Source organism: Prionailurus viverrinus, chromosome D1, assembly GCF_022837055.1.
Source record: "Prionailurus viverrinus isolate Anna chromosome D1, UM_Priviv_1.0, whole genome shotgun sequence".
Lineage (NCBI taxonomy): Eukaryota > Metazoa > Chordata > Mammalia > Carnivora > Felidae > Prionailurus > Prionailurus viverrinus.
This window is the reverse complement of record NC_062570.1, coordinates 73,421,676-73,443,755: the sequence shown is the minus strand read 5'-3', so window position 1 is coordinate 73,443,755 and position 22,080 is coordinate 73,421,676. Positions and strand designations below refer to the sequence as shown.

Here is a 22,080-nt window from a genome sequence, read left to right as displayed (position 1 = left end):
TGTGTCTCCCTCTTTCTCTGCCCCTACTTGTGCTCTCTCTCTTGCTCTCTCTCTCAAAAATAGATAAACATTAAAAAAAAATTAAAAAAATAAAAAAGTAATTCGAAGATACTTTAATAAGCTAAAAGCTCTAAAAAAAAATTACAAAGTCAGTACCATGGGGTTTTAAAGTAGGGAAAGATCATTTATAGTTGGTGGAAATGAGAAATGCTTCTCAGAATCTAATCATAGACACTAGAAAGTCACCTGAAAAATTATTTAATCATCCTTCTAATATTTGCCATTCATTTTATGCTTAAATGCCTATACTTAAGGAAATTTAACTGCATTTCAAGTTGGTCTGCCCTATCCTGGATAGTTCTGATGACTATAGAAGTTTTCTTGTATTCTGGTGAATGGGAACTGACTCCTAGTGTCTTCTACCCATCAGTTCCAGTTCTGTTTTAGACTATCATATAATTAAGTCAAATCCTTCTTTATGATGAAAGTATTGTGGCCTCAGATCCTGAGTTTCAAATTCTTTAGCCATTAGATTACCTTATTATTTGATTGTTTTCATTGTAAAGGGTTTAAGTGATCCAGTCTCAGAATGGCACCTGGACTTGGTAGAATGCAAAGTGGGCAAAGTCTTGCACATGTGGAACTTAACAAGTAAAACCATCATACTAACTCTTGCTAAATCATGCCTTGGCCATTCTATACTTGTATATTTTGTATCTTCAACCCAAGTGTAGGACCGTATCTATTAACTTTCTTGTTATATTTGATCCATTACTTTTCAGCCTCTTGGATTCTTTTTAAAATCTGACTTTTGTTATCTGTCATTAAACCTCTTAGTTTGTGTCATGAACTGATTTGAAGAACATACATTCTGTAGCTTCTACCAAGTCATTGAAAAAATGTTTGCTGAGAGAACTAAGGACCAACCCTTGTGGCATGTCACTAGAGATTTCCTTTCTTTTTTTAAAAAAAATTTTTTTTTTCAACGTTTATTTATTTTTGGGACAGAGAGAGACAGAGCATGAACGGGGGAGGGGCAGAGAGAGAGGGAGACACAGAATCGGAAACAGGCTCCAGGCTCTGAGCCATCAGCCCAGAGCCCGACGCGGGGCTCGAACTCCCGGACCGCGAGATCGTGACCTGGCTGAAGTCGGACGCCTAACCGACTGCGCCACCCAGGCGCCCCTAGAGATTTCCTTTCAAATGATTGCTAAATCATTTTATTTAGTTACTAAGTATTTTAATTAGTTACTCATCAACTTTATTGTGTTATCATCCACTCCACATTTCTCCATTTTATCCATCAGGACAGTATGAGAGCCTTATCACTTTCCTTTCTTAGTTTAGGATGTACATAACTTTATCTTGTCAAAAAGGAAACCCGGTCAATTAAAGAATTCTTGCTGGTTGTTTTTCATATAAGTCTTGTAGAAGGAAGTTGTTTTATTTATTTATTTTTAAAAAAAAAAATTTTTTTTTTCAACGTTTATTTATTTTTGGGACAGAGAGAGACAGAGCATGAACGGGGGAGGGGCAGAGAGAGAGGGAGACACAGAATCGGAAACAGGCTCCAGGCTCTGAGCCATCAGCCCAGAGCCTGACGCGGGGCTCGAACTCACGGACCACGAGATCGTGACCTGGCTGAAGTCGGACGCTTAACCGACTGCGCCACCCAGGCGCCCCAGGAAGTTGTTTTATTAAAATTCCTCAACGAGAGCCTACCATTTCATTAGATTTTTTTTTTTTTTTTGTCACCACACTTATTTCATATAGTTGAACTTTTTCTTCTTACGGAATTCCATGTAACTTTGGAGGCAGATTCCTCATGTTTTTTATGTTTTTTCTAATGGTTGAGTGTTTACTTTGTGTCTTGCCCTGGTCTAAGCTTTTCACTTGTGCTCCCTCACAAGTGTCCTTATTTTTCAAATGAAGAAATCACATCTCCATCCTCTGTGAAGTTTTTAACTAGTATCTCAGTATTTGTAGTAATCTTCACTTCTTCAGACTCAATAGTTGTCTTTAAATACTCACCAGGCATTTACTACATGTTTTGTATCTTCCCCACTGGATTGATAGTAAGTTCCTTTAGGGCAGTGACCGTATCTTACATAGCTGATATTACTTTATATATTTTATGAACTTTGGTCCACTGTTTTTACACATAGTAATTTGCATCGATGCATATTTGATTATAAAATTAAAAATTTATTCACATATTAAAATTTTGATTAAATGTTGTCATAGAATCAAGGTCCAGGTGCTCATTGAAAAGGGATGTCACTGTGAACTATAAACTAGATGATACAACCAAAACAACATAGAAGATCCAAATGAATTCATTGTGCGTTGTTTGGCCAGGCTACTAGGATTAAAACCTGGCCCTGCATACTTTGTTTTGGGGTGGTCTGAAGGCCTTGGCCAACTTGCTTTCTTCCAGCCCTTTGTCTGAAGCAAGTCTTTGTGTCCATATCGTTATTTTGACACTACTGCATTTCCTTGGTTTTTAAAATACATAAAACAAATTATTTAGTTATAGAAATATTTCATGCACATAGTAAAATATCTGTGTAGCATGTAATAGAATAAATTGAAAAGTAAATCTTAGTTTCTCCCACACCTCCATTTTTAATCCTAGGCATCCTACTTCCAAAATAAAGCCACTTTCATAGCCTTCTGGGACTATTTTGTATATATTCTAACATGCATGATATTCTAACATACATAATCTTTCTTTTAAACACAAAAGGACAGTTCTCCATCTGGATTTTGTATTTAATAGCATATTTTTAAGCATAAGTACATAGAGATCTACTTCATTGTATTCCCTTATGTAAATGTCCCGTAATTTATTTGTTTCAAAAGTGTATTTGTTTTAAAATTTATTTGTTTTAAAAGTAGAGAAAATATGGGGTGCCTGGGTGGCTCCTCAGGTCATGATCTCACGGTTTGTGGGATTGCTACGTGCGGCCCCACACTGGCAGTGAGGAGCCTGGTTGGGCTTCTCTCTCTACCTCTCGCTGTCTCTTCCCTCCCCTGCTCACATGCTCGTGCACGTTCTCTCTCTCTCAAAATAAACTTTTTTTTTTTTTTATGAATTCAACACCGAAAATTTTAATGGACTCAAACTGGCTTACCAGTATCTTCAAGGAGGAATTTCAGTGAACTTTTCATATTTATATTTCCTTATAGCAAAAACATTTTTAGTTAGTAAAAACAAAGGACACATTCAACACCAGGTAAAAGTCATATTTTCCTTTTAAGTGACTAAATACATGCCGTTTCTTCTCTTGGCTGCTACTTTGGTAACAATTAGGTCCCTACCTCTCAAGAACATTGCATTGAACAGGCTGACACAGAGCCAGCGTGAACAGAGGCCCCAAACCAGGGCTTGTGGAAGAACAACAACAGCAAAACCAGCCTTTCTCTTCACTTAGAAAGGGACTGTGAATCAGAGTGTCCACAGTTCCAGTTTCTAAACACGGAAAACCTGGAGCTCAAAGTGAAAATGGAAACCACAATGCATCAGAAATGAACTATAGTACCTCCTCACATACTCAAGGTCAAGACGGTTCATGAGAAATACGTATCTGATCATCTGGCCTTGTACTGGGAATGGCCCCACTCCAGCATTTTTAAAGGAAGATGGTTTTGTTTCTATTTCATTTCCCACAGGGGTATAAAATCTACAAGAGCATATAATCAATCAGAATAAATCAGCTCACTCACAAGATACTCCCAGATAATGATTTCTAGTTGCTGAGCATAGTCAGCACATTATTTCAAAGAGGCAAAATTCAGGATAATCTGAGAATTCGAAAGTGACAGCTACATTTGCCGATAGGTTTATAGGAGACACACATACATTTTTTCCAGTGTATATGTCAAAGGACCAAGACCCCCGATCATCAAAATAAGTTATTTTGTACATTATAGTGCACAGAACAACAGAGGGAAAGACACATTCTTGGAGAATGACCAAAAGGCATCTTACAAAAGGTTCATATCACTCTAAAGGAGAAGGACTGAAGCCCAGTGCCTTATGGCCTTCATTAGCTTGACCCCTCCTCTTCTTTGGTTGCAGTGGCCTCAGTGGGAGCTGTCTCTTCTAAACGTTCTGCTGGCTTCTCCTCCTCCTCCTCCTCCTCCTCCTCCACGTCCTCCTGAGGATAGAGGTCAGGGTATTTCTGCATGCATTCCTGGATGGCCCGGAACTGGTCTACACAGTCTGACCCCTTGACATCCTCTGTGCTATAGTGGAAGCAGGAAAAGGCCGACTTGAACTGTTTGCCACAGGGGCCACTGGCCATTCCCCCAAGGCACGGGCAGTTCCAGTTAATGTCTCCATTTGGCAGGATCAATCCGTGCTCCTCATATGGGTCGTTGGGGTCATCAGCCACCAGCTCTGCATTGCTTGGGGTTTCATGGTCTTCTTTGGTCACAAATATGATTCGATCCTTCCCTTCCTGCCGGCAGTAGGCCATGGCTGCAGCCCCGGCACTCAGACCTCGCGGCGATAGCGGCCTAAACATTTTTTTAAAAAGTAAGGAAAATAAAAAATGATTTGCCTAGCCAGGCATTTACATTTTCAGTTAGGAAGACAAATAACACATACTGGAGATTTACACATTATCACAAGGACAATCTTAATCTGCTCTTCCCTTTGAAAGGGCTTAGTGTACTCTGAAACATTGCATCATTTCCCAAATACATGATCAGAGTAAGCTTTTTTGTGCTGAAATGGGATGGCACATATCTTACAAGTAACTTTATTAACTAGGTCAGAATCCTCTAATTTGTAATTAAAATTGTTATTCTTGGGAGTGTGTAGCACATGGTTATATAAACTGTAGAGTCTCAAATAGTCAAATTCAGCTGTTAGATTTTGGGTACTTCTGAAAATAAAAAAAAATTGATTGCTCAAATTTTCTAGCATGGGCTTCCAGACTTTATTTGTTTTTTTATTTGTTTATTTTATTTAAAATCTACCATTTTTACAATTTTTTAATGTTTAGCTTTTAAAGTTTATTTTGAGAGAGACAAACAGTGCAAGTGGGGGAAGGAAAGAAAGAGAGAATTTTATAGGAGTTAATATAATAATTATCATAATAAAAATAGTTACCATTGGATAGACTTTACTATGTATCAAACATCATGCTAAATATGTCACATAGACTTCTTTAATACTCATTAATAACTCTTTGAAGTAGATACTATTCTTTTTTTTTTAATTTTTTTTAATGTTTTTATTTATTTTTGAGACAGAAACAGAGCATGAGCAGGGGAGGGGCAGAGAGAGAGGGAGACACAGAATCCGAAGCAGGCTCCAGGCTCTGAGCTCTCAGCACAGAGCCCGACACAGGGCTCGAACTCACAAATCACGAGATCATGACCTGAGGCTAACCGACTGAGCCACTCAGGCGCCCCTATTCTTTTTTTTTTAATTATTTATTTATGTTTTAATTTACATCCAAGTTAGTTATCATGTAGTGCAGCAATGATTTCAAAGTAGATTCCTTAATGCCCCTTACCCATTTAGCCTATCCCTGTTCCCTCAACCCCTCCAGCAACCCTCTGTTTGTTCTCTGTATTTAAGAGACTTGATTTTTTTTTAATGATAATTCCTAACTGGTATCTCATGTCTAAGATTGAAAGCTATAATTTTTTTTTTAATGTTTGTTTATTGGGGCACCTGGGTGACTCAGGTGTCTGACTTCAGCTCAGGTCATGATCTCATGGTTCTTGAGTTCAAGCCCCACATTGGGCTGTCTGGTGTCAGCATGGATCCTCTGCCCCTCCCCCACTCATGCTCTCAAAAAATAAACATTAAAAAAAGTACAATAAATGTTTATTTTATTTTTGAGCGTGCATGCGTGAGAGGGAGTAAGAGGGAGAGAGAATCCCAAGCAGGCTCTGTCAGCACAGAGCCCTACTTGGGCCTTGATCTCCACAACCGCAGATCATGACCTGATGAGCCGAAATCAGGAGTCAGTCGTTCAACCGACTGAGCCACCCAGGCACCCTAAAGCACCCTAAAAAATTTTTAAAGGCTTACTCTTGGGAGACATTTTCACATAGATTAATGTTTTGTTGTTAAAGGTATGGTGGAGCTAGTTCCTGCTTCAGATACCCTCAGGAAAATCCAAGTGGAATATGGTGTGACTGGATCCTTTAAAGATAAACCACTTGCAGAGTGGCTGAGGAAATACAATCCTTCTGAAGAGGAATATGAAAAGGTGATTAGCATGTCTCCTTATTCCAGATAACTTCGTCAAAAATGTATTACATAGGTCATAAGTGCTTTCATTTTCCAGCTCTGGTGATTAGACATTTAGTTTAAGTTGTAAAAACAGCCGTCTTTCTCTAATTAAAAAAATATATGTATAAAAACAGTATATTTAATGGCAGGAGTCTGAGTGAAACCAATGCTAAATTACCCTCCAAACATTCCAAACATGCTTTTAGAGGCCAGCAAAACAGAGGTATTTTTATAATGCAGAATGTTATATTTCACAAAGATCTTGGAAAAGTTATGGAAATGAGGAAGAGTGGCTGTATTGTGTGGTAGTTGAGAGCAAGATTATGGGCTAGACTCTCTGAGCTTGACTTAGGTCCCAGGTTCCTCACTAGCTATTGAGCCTTGGGCAAATTATTAACCTCTTTTGTGCCTCAGTGACCTGTGGTATAAAATAGGATATATTATGGTATTATAGTACTTATTATGGCTGTAAAAAATAATAGTACTATAAGGTTATTATGAGAATTGAGTTTATATGGAAAGGCCTACATTGAGTAAATTCTGTAGTTGATAGTTATTAGAGGTGTCATTTTTTTCTTTTGGCACACTTTTGAATGCTATAATAGGAAAGGAAAATCTCTTAAGAGTTAAAAACTTTTTTTTTTAATTTTTTTTTTTTCAATGTTTATTTATTTTTGGGACAGAGAGAGACAGAGCATGAACGGGGGAGGGGCAGAGAGAGAGGGAGACACAGAATCGGAAACAGGCTCCAGGCTCCGAGCCATCAGCCCAGAGCCTGACGCGGGGCTCGAACTCACGGACCGCGAGATCGTGACCTGGCTGAAGTCGGACGCTTAACCGACTGTGCCACCCAGGCGCCCCAAGAGTTAAAAACTTTTAATGATCCTAAATTGGCCTAAGAAAGACTCAAGAATACTTTTTTTTTTTCCCTTTCTAAAAACACTTTCAATGGCAATATAAGGAGATCTGTTTTAATATCATTTGCCAACCTACTTTGTCATTAATGTATCATATTTAAAGATATGTACAAATGCTGTCTGTTGAGAAATTTTAATTTTGTAGAGGAATTTTGTCCTTTGTTGGTCTTTTAAACTGTTTAAGATCAACCCCCTTTCTTTGTTGTGGTATTGAGGAAGCAATGCAGCAAAAGCCAATACTTGTTTATAGTAATGTTGGCTCTTTTGTGGTTCCGGGGAAAGTGGTTTGACACAAAATAATTGTCAAGTAAAATACATTGTGTACTTTTTATGCATTTAACTTTTAATATCCTTTACTAAGAATATAACATAGTGGAGTCACATTGCTTGGGTTTGAATCTTGGATCTGCCACTTAACAATTAGGTGGTTCTGGGAAAATAATTACTCTGTTTCAGTTTCCCTCATATGTAAAATAGCAATCATAATGGTACCTTTGTCATATACTGTGTTTGTATGTAGAAAGAGAATAGTATAGTGCCTAGTTTGTGATAAGTGCTATTTAAACATTTGGTCTTATCATCATCAGTAATAATTTCTGGGGAATAATCACATGGACATATAGAGCCTTATGACTGCTCCATTCAGAAATGTACTATTTTGAGGGGCATCGGACTTTTGAAATCAGCTCAGGTCTTGATTTCAGGGTTGTGAGTTCAAGCTCCACACTAGGCGTGAAGCCTACTTAAAAAACAAACAAAAATGAAATGTAGTGTCTTGAGAATATACTAAATGCATATGCTTTGGACAAAAATACTTATTATATACATCTTGCTGTATCGTTCTATATGATGTGTTAATAACTTAATCCCCAGGACAAGCAAGACTAAAGTGAAAGATTTCCATCTTTGAGAAACTTGCAGATGTTACATAAGGAGTCAACAAAACACATTAGTTATATTATTGTATGTTTAAAGATAGCAGGTGACTTTCTTTATACATGCCTTCCCTATAAGCCAAAAAAGGGAAAATACTCTTTTATAATCCTTTATCACAGTGTTAAGTAGCAGTGTTAATCCTTTATCACTTGTGCTAAGTAGCAGAGGCTGTGAGGAGCAGAGGTCCACAACGATGATTCTTAAAAGATGTTCAAAGGCAGCACATACCCTCAGTAGGGACTGGCAGGATCTCTGCCTTTTAAAAGACAAAAGTTAGAGAGATAGGGGCAATAACCATCTTTAGAAGGTGTTTTTGTTTTCGAAATAGGAAAAGGCTGGCTTTTGTTACCATAACCTAGTTTATAAGCTATTAAGAAAATGGATTATGATAGTATTTTCAAAGGGTGATGAATTACTTTAATCTTTATAACCTGCCTCCTTTAAAAATTTTTTTTTCCTAAAATAATTTTATATCTTTATTACAGGCTTCTGAAAATTTTATCTATTCTTGTGCTGGATGCTGTGTAGCTACCTATGTTTTAGGCATCTGTGATCGACACAATGACAACATAATGCTTCGAAGCACAGGACATATGTTTCACATTGACTTTGGAAAGTTTTTGGGCCATGCACAGATGTTTGGTAGCTTCAAAAGGTACTAATATTGTTATTGTTGCTAAAGAAGAGAGGCACTTAAATACCCCAGGGGGCGCCTAGCTGGCTCAGTTAGTTGTGCATGCAACTCTTAATCCCAGGGTCATGAGTTCAAGCCCCATGTTGGGTGTAGAGCCTACTTATAAAACAAAAAACAAAAAAACACAGTACTTCAGGTAATTCTGAAGATTTCCACATTGTGAATCGCTTTTCAAAAGGTATTAATAAAATTATCTGTATCCATCCATTATTTGTATATATATCTGCAAGAGTTTCTATAGTAATTTTTACTTGAAGGAAAAAGAAATTGACCTTTCTTACCATGTGAGTGTTAAGTTTTTGATGATTTTAACATCAACTGTTTTACAATCTAAGCATTCCTCCTCCACTTTTTTCTTCCCAAGAAAGCTGAAGCTGTTGGTTTGCTTTCTTCAGATTTATTCAAGAGATCGTTGATTTTGAGTGAATTCATTTCAAGTAATGCTAAAGATATTTTCATTTTGGGGGCACCTGGGTGGCTCAGTTGGTTAAGCGTCCGACTTCGGCTCAGGTCACGATCTCGGGGTCTGTGAGTTTGAGCCCCGCGTCAGGCTCTGTGCTGATAGCTCAGAGCCTGGAGCCTGCTTTGGATTCTGTGCACTCCTGCTCCCGTCCCTCCCCCCTCCCCATCTCTTCCCCTCCCCTGCTTGTGCTCTGTCTCCCTCTGTCTCTCAAAAATAAATAAATGTTAAATAAAAGATATTTTTGTTTTGACAGTATTAGAATTTTATGTAAGATATCTTTGTGTATTTTGATGAACCTTTATTTTGACACATTTAGCCATAACATTGATTTTAATTAGTGGACACAACTTATTTTAAAAGAGAGGCACTTTTTATTTCACAAATTAATGTCCCAAACATTAACTGCCTCTTTTCTTGCTGTTCTTTGCCTTGTAGTTCCCACTGAGCATGACTGGGGATGAAAAAGACCCTAAGAGATGACTTTACCATTGTAGTACACGAGGATGAGTGTGTGTGTGTGGTAACCTTTGCTGAAATGAATTAAGGTGTATTTTATCTAGTTAGTGGTACCTGTAAAAAATGCTCCCATTTGTATAACGGCAATGAGTGCAAAATTTTTGTCTGTATATTTGTAGCTACTATTTGATCACTATTTGAGTGTGTGGATTTATAAATACCATCTTGGAAAAAATTCATATATTCTAAGTAATGAGATTGATTATATGAAGGCTTTCCTGCAAATACAAATTTATAAGTTTTAATGCAGATTCAACACTGCCCAGTACTAAGTTTCCCAGTTGGAAATTGCTATGGCTCAGATAGCTTCGTTCAATAACCATGTGATAACAATAGCACTATTTGAATATCTTCTATAAATAATACTTTGTGTGTATTTTCTTTTTAAATAGGGATCGGGCTCCTTTTGTGCTGACTTCTGATATGGCATATGTCATCAATGGGGGTGAAAAGCCCACCATTCGTTTCCAGTTGTTTGTGGACCTCTGCTGCCAGGCCTACAACTTAATAAGAAAGCAAACAAACCTCTTTCTTAATCTCCTTTCTCTGGTAACTCTGTTCTTTTATAAGCCTTTAATTAATTTACATTACTGCTCTGTGTTTCAGTATCTAAAGAAGGATATTTTGGAATGAAATTTACTGTAGTTTCAAATGTCAGATATACTATCACCAAAATATTCAAAAATTGCTGCTCTGTAAAATATTCCAGACACCATTTATATAAAATACACAAAAATAAGTCACGAGAGTGGGCTACCCTGGGAGTGAGGAGTAAAAAGTACCTGAAAAGGACCCTGAGAGGGTCATCTGGAATGCTGGAACATATTTTGTGTCTTAATCTGGGTGTGTTCAGATTTTTATACTTCTCTGGATGTTTATTAAGTTAAAAGTAAACCTCCACTATGATTATTGTGACTGAACTTGATATAAAAACAGAGGACTGGACAAAAGGTCTGTATTTTACAGCTTTTATTCCATAACCTGGCTTTGTGACATCCAACAATTGACTTCCTTGGCCTTGGTGTTTTTCATTTGTAACCGAATCACTTAGGTCCCTAAAACACTAATACAGACTCTTCAAAACTGTGATTGTTTTGTTTGCTTCAGTTCTGATTACTTGGCCAGCTTTTAAGGGATGGGTAAGGAACAGAGTTTTAAAAAATTGAACTCACAAACTCTTTTTTCCTTTCTACAGATGATTCCTTCAGGGTTACCTGAACTTACAAGTATTCAAGACTTGAAATATGTTAGAGATGCACTTCAACCCCAAACTACAGATGCAGAAGCTACAATTTTCTTCACTAGGTAAGACATATTTAAATATTTTAGAGAAGGGACATAGCTTTGATTTGTTTTCCTTAAACAAATGCTATATATCAAAATTCTGATTTTTCAGGAAGGAATTGTGAGTCACAGTATTAGCAAATAGTAGCCTTATCGAAAGTATATTTTATGTCAGAAGGTTGTTTACTGAATAAATGTAAAGGATTTGCAATAACCATTTTAAAAATAAATTTCTCTCAAAATAGCTGGTTTTATTTAGTATATGACTTCAATTATAAACATCCTGTGTATGAACTATTTCTGCAAGACGTATTTTCTATAATGCCAAATACAAGGTTTTTTGGGTTTTTTCCTAAAATAATATCTGTGTTAATCTGTTTTTCAGGATTCTGCCATGACAATTTTTGTGGATACTATAAATGCTTAAAACAGTGAACTCTGGGACACTGCTATAGTAAATTGTTAATGTATGACATGGTACTTAAAACACGTATACCAATTATTGGCATTTGAACTTATTATTTTTGCTTTAAAAGCAGATCTTCCTGGCAAATTGGTCACCTCATTATTGTGGTATAGTGATACCACCTCATTATTATGCCATAGCAGGGAGGGACACATGAGCTCATGTTCTTTTCTCCTTTTTCTCTTGCCTTCTTCCTCTCAGTGGAGAAGAGATAGAAAACTGGACTGGACTTCCCTAGTCTCAAGAGTCTGGCCTGAATTGAATTGAAGGAAGCTGACTTTTGTATAGCCTTCCAAACTAATCCTGATAATTTAGGTATTGATGGGTTTTGCTTTGTTTTTTTAAAGAGATTTGTTGCCTCTCCTGGCAAAACTGTAAAGCAGGCATGTATCAGTCTGCTTGAGCTGCCATAACAAAATACCATAGACGACATGGTTTAAAAAACAGACGTTTATTTTCTGTTAGTTCTGGAAGCTGGAAAGTCTAAAATCAAGGTGCCAGCTGATTCACCTCCTGGTGAAGGCCCTAGGTTATAGACCATTGCCTTCTTGAGGTTTTCTCACATGAAAGAAGGAGATATAGAACAAGAAAGCATAAGCTTTCTTGTGTGTTCTTATAGGAATTTTTATCCTTATCCTTGTGACCTCTTCTAATCTTACTAACTCCATAAAGGCCATATGGGGTTGGGGTTCAATGTATGAATTTTGGAGGATACAAATATTCAGTCCATAGCCAGGCAAGAACCTTTGTGTGAGGTTCTTGACTTTTCTTTTTGAATCTCTTTCCTCTTTCTGGATTCCTTTATCCTGTTTCTGAGACTTCTTGTTTCTTTTTGCATGCCTAAAATGTTTTACTCAAACCTGCCTTCCAGATTTATTCCCACCAAACTCCATATCCTGTCAAAACTTCTTTTTCCAACTAAGGGAAATTATGATTATCTGAAGAAGGAATCTGATTCCAGATGCTACTACTATTTGATAGAAGAGATTTTATTAAATTTGAATTATTTTCCGATGCTTCCTTCTATACCTGTTTAGTTGCTACCTTCCCTGTTTATTAAAAGGGAATTAAAGGGGTGCCTGGGTGGCTCAGTTGTAAACTGTCCAACTGTGACTCTTGGTTTCAGCTCAGGTCATGATCTCAGTTTATGAGTTCAAGGCCCGCTTCGGATTCTCTGTCTCCCCCTCTCTGCCCCTCCCCCACTTGCACACATGCTCTCTCTCCTCTCTCTTTCTCTCTCTCTCTCTCTCAAAATAAATAAAAGGGGGGATTAAATAATTATTTTTTTGGCATTATACCAATTATCTTCTATAATTGGGGGTATTGAACCCCACAGAGCTCAAGAAATGAAAGCATTGTTTCTTGGAGACAATGGGATGGGATGGAATGTGCTAAAATGTTTTGTTGGAATGGAATATCTTTTAATGGGTTTTTGGCCTGAAGAACAAAGGAAACCCTTTACAAAGTGAGGATCTGCTTAATATTTTAAAAGGAATGAAAATGGGGTGCCTGACTGGCTCAGTTAGTAGAGCATGTGACTCTTGATGATCAGGGTCATGAGTTCAGGCTCCATGTATGTATGTATGTATATATATATATATATATATATATATATATATATATATATATATATATATATATATATATACATACACACACACGGAGACACAGAGGTAGGTAAGTAGGTAGGTGGGTAGATAAAAATTTAAGGGGCGCCCAGCTGGCTCATTCAGTAGAGTGTGTGACTCTTGATCTCGGGGTTGTGAGTTCACGCCTCACATTGGGTGTAGAGATTAAAAATGAAATCTTAAAACATTTTTTAAAATAAGGAATGAAAATATTTTTCATCTTTTATTATGTTAAAAGAACTGAACATGTTTTCTCGTGAACATTTACTATTAATGTATTTTCTGATTGTTTTGTAGGCTTATTGAATCAAGTTTGGGAAGCATTGCCACAAAGTTTAACTTCTTCATTCACAATCTTGCTCAGTTGCGTTTTTCTGGTCTTCCTTCCAATGATGAGCCCATCCTTTCATTTTCACCCAAAACATACTCATTTAGACAAGATGGTCGAATCAAGGAAGTCTCTGTTTTCACTTACCATAAGAAATACAACCCGGATAAACATTATGTAAGTTTGTTTTTGGTATTTGTAGAGACTCATGCATGCATTACTGTTGTGCTTTCCTGGTTCCTTCACTGACTCTGCTAAAGTTCCTAACACTTGCTCTTCTCATACTTCTTTCTTTTTGGATGGTCCAAAATAAATACATAGAGGAATCCCTTATTGTTTTTTGGTATTTATTTCTTGGTAAATTTGCTCCCAAACCATGGTAGAAGAATGTTACTCTTCCTTTCAGAGACCAGACTAAAAGGATGGTGCTATTTTGCTTTTTCTCCTTCCTTGAATTTGTTCTTAATTTTAAGGTAAAGCTTGCTCATGGTAACAAATTCATCCTATTTATAAGCATATGAAGTTTTTAGTTCTCATTCCACTAAGGATGAAGTATTATAAAACACACACACACACATAAAGTTCATCTTTGAACAAAAACATCATCTTTAGTATGCTTCCCCTTGTCCCCCAAAAGGATAGCATGATCATCTGTTTTATTATTTTTCACCCTTGTGCTAATACTTTTGCTGGGAAATACTTCGCAGCACAGTCTTTAAATTGTTGATAAAGTGATATTTTATAAAGCAATTTTATTATTTTAATTTTCACCTATTAGTTAATTTTTCTAAGTTTAGTGTTTTATCCTAACACCACTTTACTGAGTAGTCCATTCTTTCCCTCAATGATTTATGACATTAATATATCATAATGTAGAATATTATAATGGTAGTATATTTTAAGTGTAATGGATATACATATATTCATTCCTGAATTTATTTCTGGTCTTCTGTAAATATATGACTTATTTCTATAACAGTATTGTATTCTGTAAAGTACTGTGACTTTACCATAGTTTAAATATCCAGTAAGACAAGTTTTCCCTGATCCTCCTGCCACCATAAATTTTGCTTTTCTCATTTACTCTTTTAAATGAACCTATTAATATGTTCATTGGAAATGCACTAAATTTATAAATTTCAGGAAGTACATTTATTATATTTAATCCTGGAAATAAGTGAATTTCACTTTCCAGTTGTTTATATATCTTACAGTGGTTAATATCACTATTAGATATAGTTGATGTGCTATATATAAATACGATGACTTTTATGTTTGCTGTTTCTTATCAGTGACATATCGATTACTAATTTAAAAGCATTTGGACTACATAGAATGGTCAAGCTATGAATTTTCTGTCAGAGAAGTATTTTGTTTAATGCATTTGGGTTGTGATTTCTTTTCAGATTTATGTAGTCCGAATTTTGAGGGAAGGACAGCTTGAGCCATCATTTGTGTTCCGGACCTTTGATGAGTTTCAGGAGCTTCACAATAAGCTCAGTATTATTTTTCCACTTTGGAAGTTACCAGGGTATGTTCCCATTGTTGTTTATTAATCCTTTTTCACAGAAACAATTTCTTACCAAGTGTAGGTCAAAAGCTTTGTGTAAACACGTGGTAAGATACAGTGGACCATGTGTGACTTATTTTCCTTTGTATGGCAGGGGTCTGATCCATCCATAGACAAGGAACTGTATGTTTTTGGTGAATGAATAAACAGTGAATAAATGATCAAGATCCTAAACTTAAAATATGGGATTTTCTAGCTTTCTAGAAAAGCTAGAAAAAAACTTTCAGTTGAAGCTTTTTTTTTTTTTTTTTTTTACAAATCCTATTGGGCCAGGTAAATCGTTGCTTCAACTACCTTTACAATGAGGTCAGGGAACTTAGTTGAACCTCTTAGTTTATTGTGTACCACAGTGAGCAACACCAGATAATAATTTAGAATCTTGGTTTTAGAAAAGTCAGATTTTTTTTTTTTTTCCAACGTTTATTTATTTTTGGGACAGAGAGAGACAGAGCATGAACGGGGGAGGGGCAGAGAGAGAGGGAGACACAGAATCGGAAACAGGCTCCAGGCTCTGAGCCATCAGCCCAGAGCCCGACGCGGGGCTCGAACTCATGGACCGCGAGATCGTGACCTGGCTGAAGTCGGACGCTTAACCGACTGCGTCACCCAGGCGCCCCAGAAAAGTCAGATTTTAAATCACTGCAGAAATAATTTTGGCCATACTCAGCTCCTTGAGGGGGAAAAAAAAACCAAACAGCTGAGGTATTGAGACTGTTAGTCAAAATCTTATATAACTTAGTTTTGTATCAGTTACCCTTTCAAAACCCTCAGTTTTGATGTGGCTGATGACCAATAGATTTCCTGCATCAAGTTGCTCATATTCTTCTCAGACTAGATTTCAGAAGTAAAGAGTCAACAAAGTGGGTATCAGAATTTATTTCCATGTGCAGTCTCATTTTCCACTGTCAGCAAAATAGGCAGAGTTAAGATTATCTTGATTTAGACCCTATGTCACTTGTGGACACAGTATTGACCTGGTATGGGACTACTATTCAACAATAACTTTGGCCGATTGAGTGAGTAGTGATTATTTTGGAAGATATGCATAAAATATTGTGAATAGGCTAATGTTGAGAAGAAATAGTAGAAAATAAGTAATAAATAGCAAAATAGCAAAACAATGTGTCTTTTGTACCAAGGTTTATAAAAGGATAACAGGTACTTGAACTACTTCATCTCCAGTACTTTGAAAAGAAATTACAAAACTTACTTTCTAGAAGATTAAGACTCCACTTTGTATTTAAGTATATATTTTTAAAAATATTTCTAATTAAATATTATATTTAAGTCTATAAATACTTCCAGGTGAAATAATTTAAATCCCACTTGTTTTTGTTTTCTTTTGTAGTTTTCCTAATAGGATGGTTCTGGGAAGAACACACATAAAAGATGTAGCAGCCAAAAGGAAAATTGAGTTAAATAGTTATTTACAGAGTTTGATGAGTGCTTCAACGGATGTGGCCGAGGTGACTGTCCTGATTGAAAAAATAACCACGTATACTCTTCTTTGTGCTATATAATATTTAAACTAATGATTTGTTTTCCTCTTGTGTCTTAGTGTGATCTTGTTTGTACTTTTTTCCACCCTTTACTTCGTGATGAAAAAGCTGAAGGAATAGCTAGGACTGCAGGTGAGATTATTTTTTCTCTTTCTTGATAATTTACAGCTTCCTTATGACATGCAAACCTGTAATTTCTCAGTGGATGTGGCAGAGTGACAGTGGGGTTATTGGCAGTGGTCTGGTGAGAGTGAAACGGGGGTATTCTTTCCAAGGCCATCAATTTCTGGATACATATCATTTTCCCAATAGAGTGCGGTTACTAAAAAACTATAAATCAGTGGCCTATTAGGTTATTTACCTTTTTCTTTCCCCACATGCAATGGTCGTGGAATTATAGCAAATTTCTTTTGTTATTGTTTTAACCAGTGCAAGCAAGATAAAATAAAGATGAATGTATTTATATTTTCAGATGCAGGTCCTTTCAGTCCTACTCCAGGCCAAATTGGAGGAGCAGTGAAATTATCTGTCTCTTACCGAAATGGTACTCTTTTCATCATGGTGATGCACATCAAAGATCTTGTGAGTGTTTACAAATAATGATGATTATAGAGAAAACCTATACCTTGGTAAGAAGTATTACTGTTAAGGGAATGCTTTTCTTTATAGGTTACTGAAGATGGAGCTGACCCAAATCCATATGTCAAAACATACCTACTTCCAGATACCCACAAAACATCCAAACGGAAAACCAAAATTTCACGAAAAACTAGGAATCCAACATTCAATGAGATGGTAAGTTAAAATCATTTCTAAAAATGTCCTAGATTTGTTCTTTTGAGATTTTAAAGTTTAAACACTTAAAATTTTTTAGGTATCAGTTGCAGAACTATTTATTGTTCTAGTAAAGCTACTCAATAGCAATCTAGTGGTACTTAACAAAATGTTGCAGAATTGAACCTGCCATCATTGACCCTTAGGTTTTAAAAGATCTTAGGAGTTCTTATTCAACCACCCTTCCATGTTTGTAGCCCCTCTGCAACATTTCCAAAAAGTGGATGTTCAGTCTGTGCTGAAATGCTTCCAGGCCATCCACTTTGATTTGGGCAGTTCCAACTCTTAGATTATTTTTTATACTGGGCTGAAATCTTCGCTCCCTGCAATTTGCACTTAGTGGGTTTCAGTTGTACCTCTTGGAACCACACAGAACTACTCTTTTTCTCCTTCTGCGTGACAGCTCTTCTGATAACTGAAGTTCAAATGCCCTTCCTGTTTATCCTTTTAAAACATCGTCAGTACTTTTACCTTTATTTGATAGGATGTAATTTAAAAATCCTCCTCTTCCTAATTGGGTTTTAGTTTGCCAGCAACCCTCTTCATATAAAGAGTGCTCTAAACTAAAAGCAATAAGCAAAGCATCAACTGAACAGTGTGGAACAGAACTGTGACTTTGCTGAGTGACTCAGAACTTAGAAACTTATCTATTAAAGCCTGCTAACCCTTAGTTAACTACACTTTCAGGATAAACACCACATTATTTGTGTGCATTAACAAAAATGTCTGGATAGAGATTTGGAAGAAAATAAATCTGGATTTTCATCAAGGTTATAAGTTTGTTAAAATGTAGCCCTTTAAAAGCATATACAATATTTGATGAAGACCAGGTGATGTTATTCTCAAAAAGTAGTATTGGTTTTTTCTAGTTGGTAGTGTTGTACTTTCAAGAAATAAAATGTGGTCAGTTTTTAGTTATTATTAGGCAGTGAGAAGGACTAGATTAAAGTGATATTTCTTAGAAGTTATGATGAGGCTTTGTTGGGGGGAAAAATCTGTTTTGATGTGATATTTCAAAGAGCTTTTCAGCATTCCAGATTTGCTATAAACTGCATGTGTACTTGGTGAATTTGCAGTGAAGTATGGATAATCAGAAATTATCATTTCATGGCATATAAAATCCAACAGAAAAGACCACAAGAAGAAATTCTAACCCTTATTTTTTGTAAAATAATTATGTTATCCCATCTTGCTTCCTTCCATTCTCCGGCTCAGATATCAGGCATCTGCACTGTAACTGATTTTCCCTTCACCGTACCTGCATCTCAGAAAATCCATGTTGTTAGTTTTTAGCCAATAATAATTTTCTACTTTGTGCATTTCTATGTCAGACATTCAGAGGAATGATAATGATAATCTAAGACTCCTGAATACAAAATGTGCATCTAAAGTATGAGACACATTCCACCAGATGTGTCATAGTCAATGCCAGCAATTGTAGTCTCTTTACTAATCTCACTTCTGCTTTTACTTAAAATAATCTGTAACTTACTGTTTCTTTTTGCCTTTGCTATAGCTTGTGTACAGTGGATATAGCAAGGAAACCCTAAGACAGAGAGAACTTCAACTCAGTGTTCTCAGTGCAGAATCTCTGCGGGAGAATTTTTTCTTGGGTGGAATAACCCTGCCTTTAAAAGATTTCAACTTGAGCAAAGAGACCGTTAAGTGGTATCAGCTGACTGCGGCAACCTATTTGTAAGCTAATGAATTTCTGAGTTTTGGAAGTAAGAACAGTTATAAACACGTAAACACATACACACTTATGAACTTTGTATAGTATTTTTATACTTGGACAGAAATTATAAAGTAAATGTACTTAACTGCATTTCGATACATCTGTTGGACCAACAGTCACATAATTAACTTTAAGAACTTGTTGAAGCCATTGCTGTTTTAAAGTCATTATATAGAATGCTATAAACTCGAAACTTAATATATAAGTCCTGACAAAGACTTTGAGTTGGTGAAGGATTTAATTCTTTCTTGAGCAATTCAGAGTAATAGCTTTAGTTTGGTCTGATAGTGCTATGTCAGTTCAGCCATCTATTTTGCATTGTTTCTTACGCAGACACAGCATGTTTGTTTTCCTGTTTTGCACCTTTTATAGCCTTTACCATTGTTTGTGTTCGTAAACACCAAAGGAAAGGAAAGGTGCAGGATGTTACCAGAAAATGCAGCTGCTATTCACAGGGCTGAAAAGCAAAGCACAAGTAGATAGTTATGTTCAGAACTACTACGTAGTTTATAGAAGTAGGGGAAAATAATACTGCTTTTTATCACCCATGTCTTTAAAGCCTTTTTCAGAATAAGTGCCAATCACTGAAGTTGTAAATAATGGTGCCTTAACTTCATATGCTTCCCTGGCACTTCATTCTGATTTTTTCCTGACTTGATAAATAATTAGTAAGTCGTTTTCACTCACTTTCAACTTACTAAAGATAAGAATTATGTACATTTACTAATGTTTTTCCCACAGAAAGATAATTTTTTCTACTTCTCACGTGACTTAGTTAAACATTTGATTTATGTTTTTGTTGCTCTATAACTGAATGAGATTCACCAATGTAATTGTATAATAAATTCCATCATTCCATTATAATCCTACATTTATTCCCAGGAGTGTGAATTGAACTTTGGTAATCCATCTCCATATGTCTATACTCCTCTTCTTCATTAAGCAAGTGAAAATTGTTCACTCATGTTCCCATTCCTGTTTGGTAGAAGAACCCCATGAATAGGGCAGACTCCTCACAAGAGGCCCAGGACAAGAATTCTAGGGTCCAGACTGAATTTTAATGTAGATTTTTTATAGCAAAATTTGTCTTGTAAGCTGTCTTACTTATTTTTGTAAACATTATACATTCACATGAATTACTTAATATAATGGGATTCAGAATCATAAGGGACATGATTGAAATTATTCTACAGTAACCATTAAGGATAAGATTCATTTTTATTATTCACCTGCACACATAATTTTGTGTTTAGTTTGAATAAATATGTTTATATATTCTCATGGCTAGCATGGACTTTTTGATACTTGTTGAATGGTAATAGAGATTGTAGTAATCTAGTTGCTGTGAGGTAACTGACAAAACATGTAATGAAGAATACCAGCAGAGAAAGGACAGTCTCCACTTCAGTTGCCCGTAACATAATTTTTATGAACTGTGCAAATGTTTAATGTAAATGGTGAAACCTACAGAGCAGAAATAGAATGGCTGAGGATGTATCTATCAATGGGACAGATTAAAAAAAAAACAAAAAAAAACACTTGAAATTTTTGGTGCCTAACACTAATGGTCCATTTGTAGGAAACCCTGTTAGTATAATATATGAATGTCTTTTTTTTTTATGTTAAAATGTGTTGTCTATTTAATAACTTAATTAAAATGCAGATCAAAGCACACCGTTTTTTTTGTTTTTTTTTTTTTTTTGCTTTTTCCACATCCAGTTAACATTTCTTTGTAGTGTACAAGTACTTTTGCAGATATAAAGAAGTGCTAGATATTTTCCCTTTAGCTTTGAGACCTAATTTCATTCCATGAGTTATCACTTAGCCACTGTAAAAAAAAGAAAGGAAAAGAAAAAAAGTACTGTATTGGTAGAAGGCCATTGTTAATTGGACTCCATGTATACTGCCTATTTGCAATTTGTTACAGCAGTGTCTTTCAGCACAAATAATAGAGCTAGAAAATGTGATGTCATTTTTCCATTACAACAAATGTGGATTTCTTACCTAAAAATGTATATTATGATTGATACTGTTCAGTTAACCAGAGTTCAGAACAAATGGTAATGTTTTTTCTTAATTTAACTCATTTTGTGCCTTCTTTGCTCATTAAAAAAAATGCACACATATTTTACGTATATTTTAATGTAAGTTATTTCTTTGTAAAAATGCTAATCTTCAGCCCTTACAAAAAAAAAGGACAGAGACGCCTCTTTGCACTATTATCAGTAGATTTTTAAATCAGTTTTTTAAAAAAACATTTTATAAAGCTTGCATTGAAGTAAATCTGAAGCAAAAGTTTAAGCAGACTCACCAAGACACTAATTTTTATGTATAATCACAATGTTTTATATCTATCTTTACTGAGTAAAAATAATTATGCTACATGTAAGTCCTGCACCAGAAAAATTATTTCCTTTTGCAGTGTTTTGGGATTTGGAAATAATGGTTTACTCCAAGAACCTATTATTTTCTCTACTGAGGAACCCAATGTAGAACTTGCACTGACATTTTTATTACTGCCTTTATAAAAACCTATAGGTAGCTAACTGTTAAGGCATGTATGATATTTGATAAAGTATTCTTTTTTCAAATTGAAGTTGTATAAAAGTTTCAATATCTTGCCTTAAGTTGGTTGACTGTTCTTGGATTCAAGTATTGTGGCACTTAAAAAAAGAAAATACTCAATTTTGATACTTAGACTTCAGATCAAAAAGGACTAAAGCCCCCACTTACCATAATCCATGGATTTACTTACATGCTGTTCGATTAGCAGTGCAAATATGAATGAATATGGCAAGTAATCTCATCTATAAGAACCAAATACTTTAATTATATTAGGGTAGTGAGTAAAGATGTATAATATTTTTATTAATACCTTGAATATATTCAGTGGGTTGAATGTGACTTCATAACCTGTACTATGATTGTATTAAAATATTTCTGGAATAAAGGAA

At 35.7% G+C, this 22,080-nt stretch overlaps 2 protein-coding genes across 3 annotated transcripts in view; one reads left to right on the top strand and one right to left on the bottom strand.

The window, feature by feature from the left end:
- Positions 1 to 22,080, top strand: part of PIK3C2A (phosphatidylinositol-4-phosphate 3-kinase catalytic subunit type 2 alpha) — a 125,979-nt gene extending 103,899 nt beyond the window's left edge. For both annotated transcript variants that reach the window (XM_047877140.1, XM_047877139.1), the window contains exons 23-33: positions 6,097 to 6,233; positions 8,595 to 8,764; positions 10,175 to 10,331; positions 10,978 to 11,087; positions 13,458 to 13,665; positions 14,895 to 15,019; positions 16,407 to 16,524; positions 16,617 to 16,689; positions 17,030 to 17,139; positions 17,227 to 17,352; positions 18,908 to 22,080. In XM_047877140.1, the coding sequence (XP_047733096.1) occupies positions 6,097 to 6,233; positions 8,595 to 8,764; positions 10,175 to 10,331; positions 10,978 to 11,087; positions 13,458 to 13,665; positions 14,895 to 15,019; positions 16,407 to 16,524; positions 16,617 to 16,689; positions 17,030 to 17,139; positions 17,227 to 17,352; positions 18,908 to 19,090 (1,517 nt within the window). In that variant the 3' untranslated portion in view covers positions 19,091 to 22,080. The remainder of the gene's footprint in view (positions 1 to 6,096; positions 6,234 to 8,594; positions 8,765 to 10,174; positions 10,332 to 10,977; positions 11,088 to 13,457; positions 13,666 to 14,894; positions 15,020 to 16,406; positions 16,525 to 16,616; positions 16,690 to 17,029; positions 17,140 to 17,226; positions 17,353 to 18,907) is intronic.
- Positions 3,823 to 4,502, bottom strand: LOC125176165 (mitochondrial intermembrane space import and assembly protein 40-like). The gene has a single exon (XM_047877144.1). It carries the CDS (start codon positions 4,479 to 4,481, stop codon positions 4,050 to 4,052), a length of 432 nt encoding a protein of 143 aa, XP_047733100.1. The 5' UTR covers positions 4,482 to 4,502; the 3' UTR covers positions 3,823 to 4,049.

What these genes read in the sequence shown, in the direction of transcription:
- LOC125176165 (XM_047877144.1), bottom strand. Translation starts at nt 4,481, where the DNA reads ATGGCCTACTGCCGGCAGGAAGGGAAGGATCGAATCATATTTGTGACC.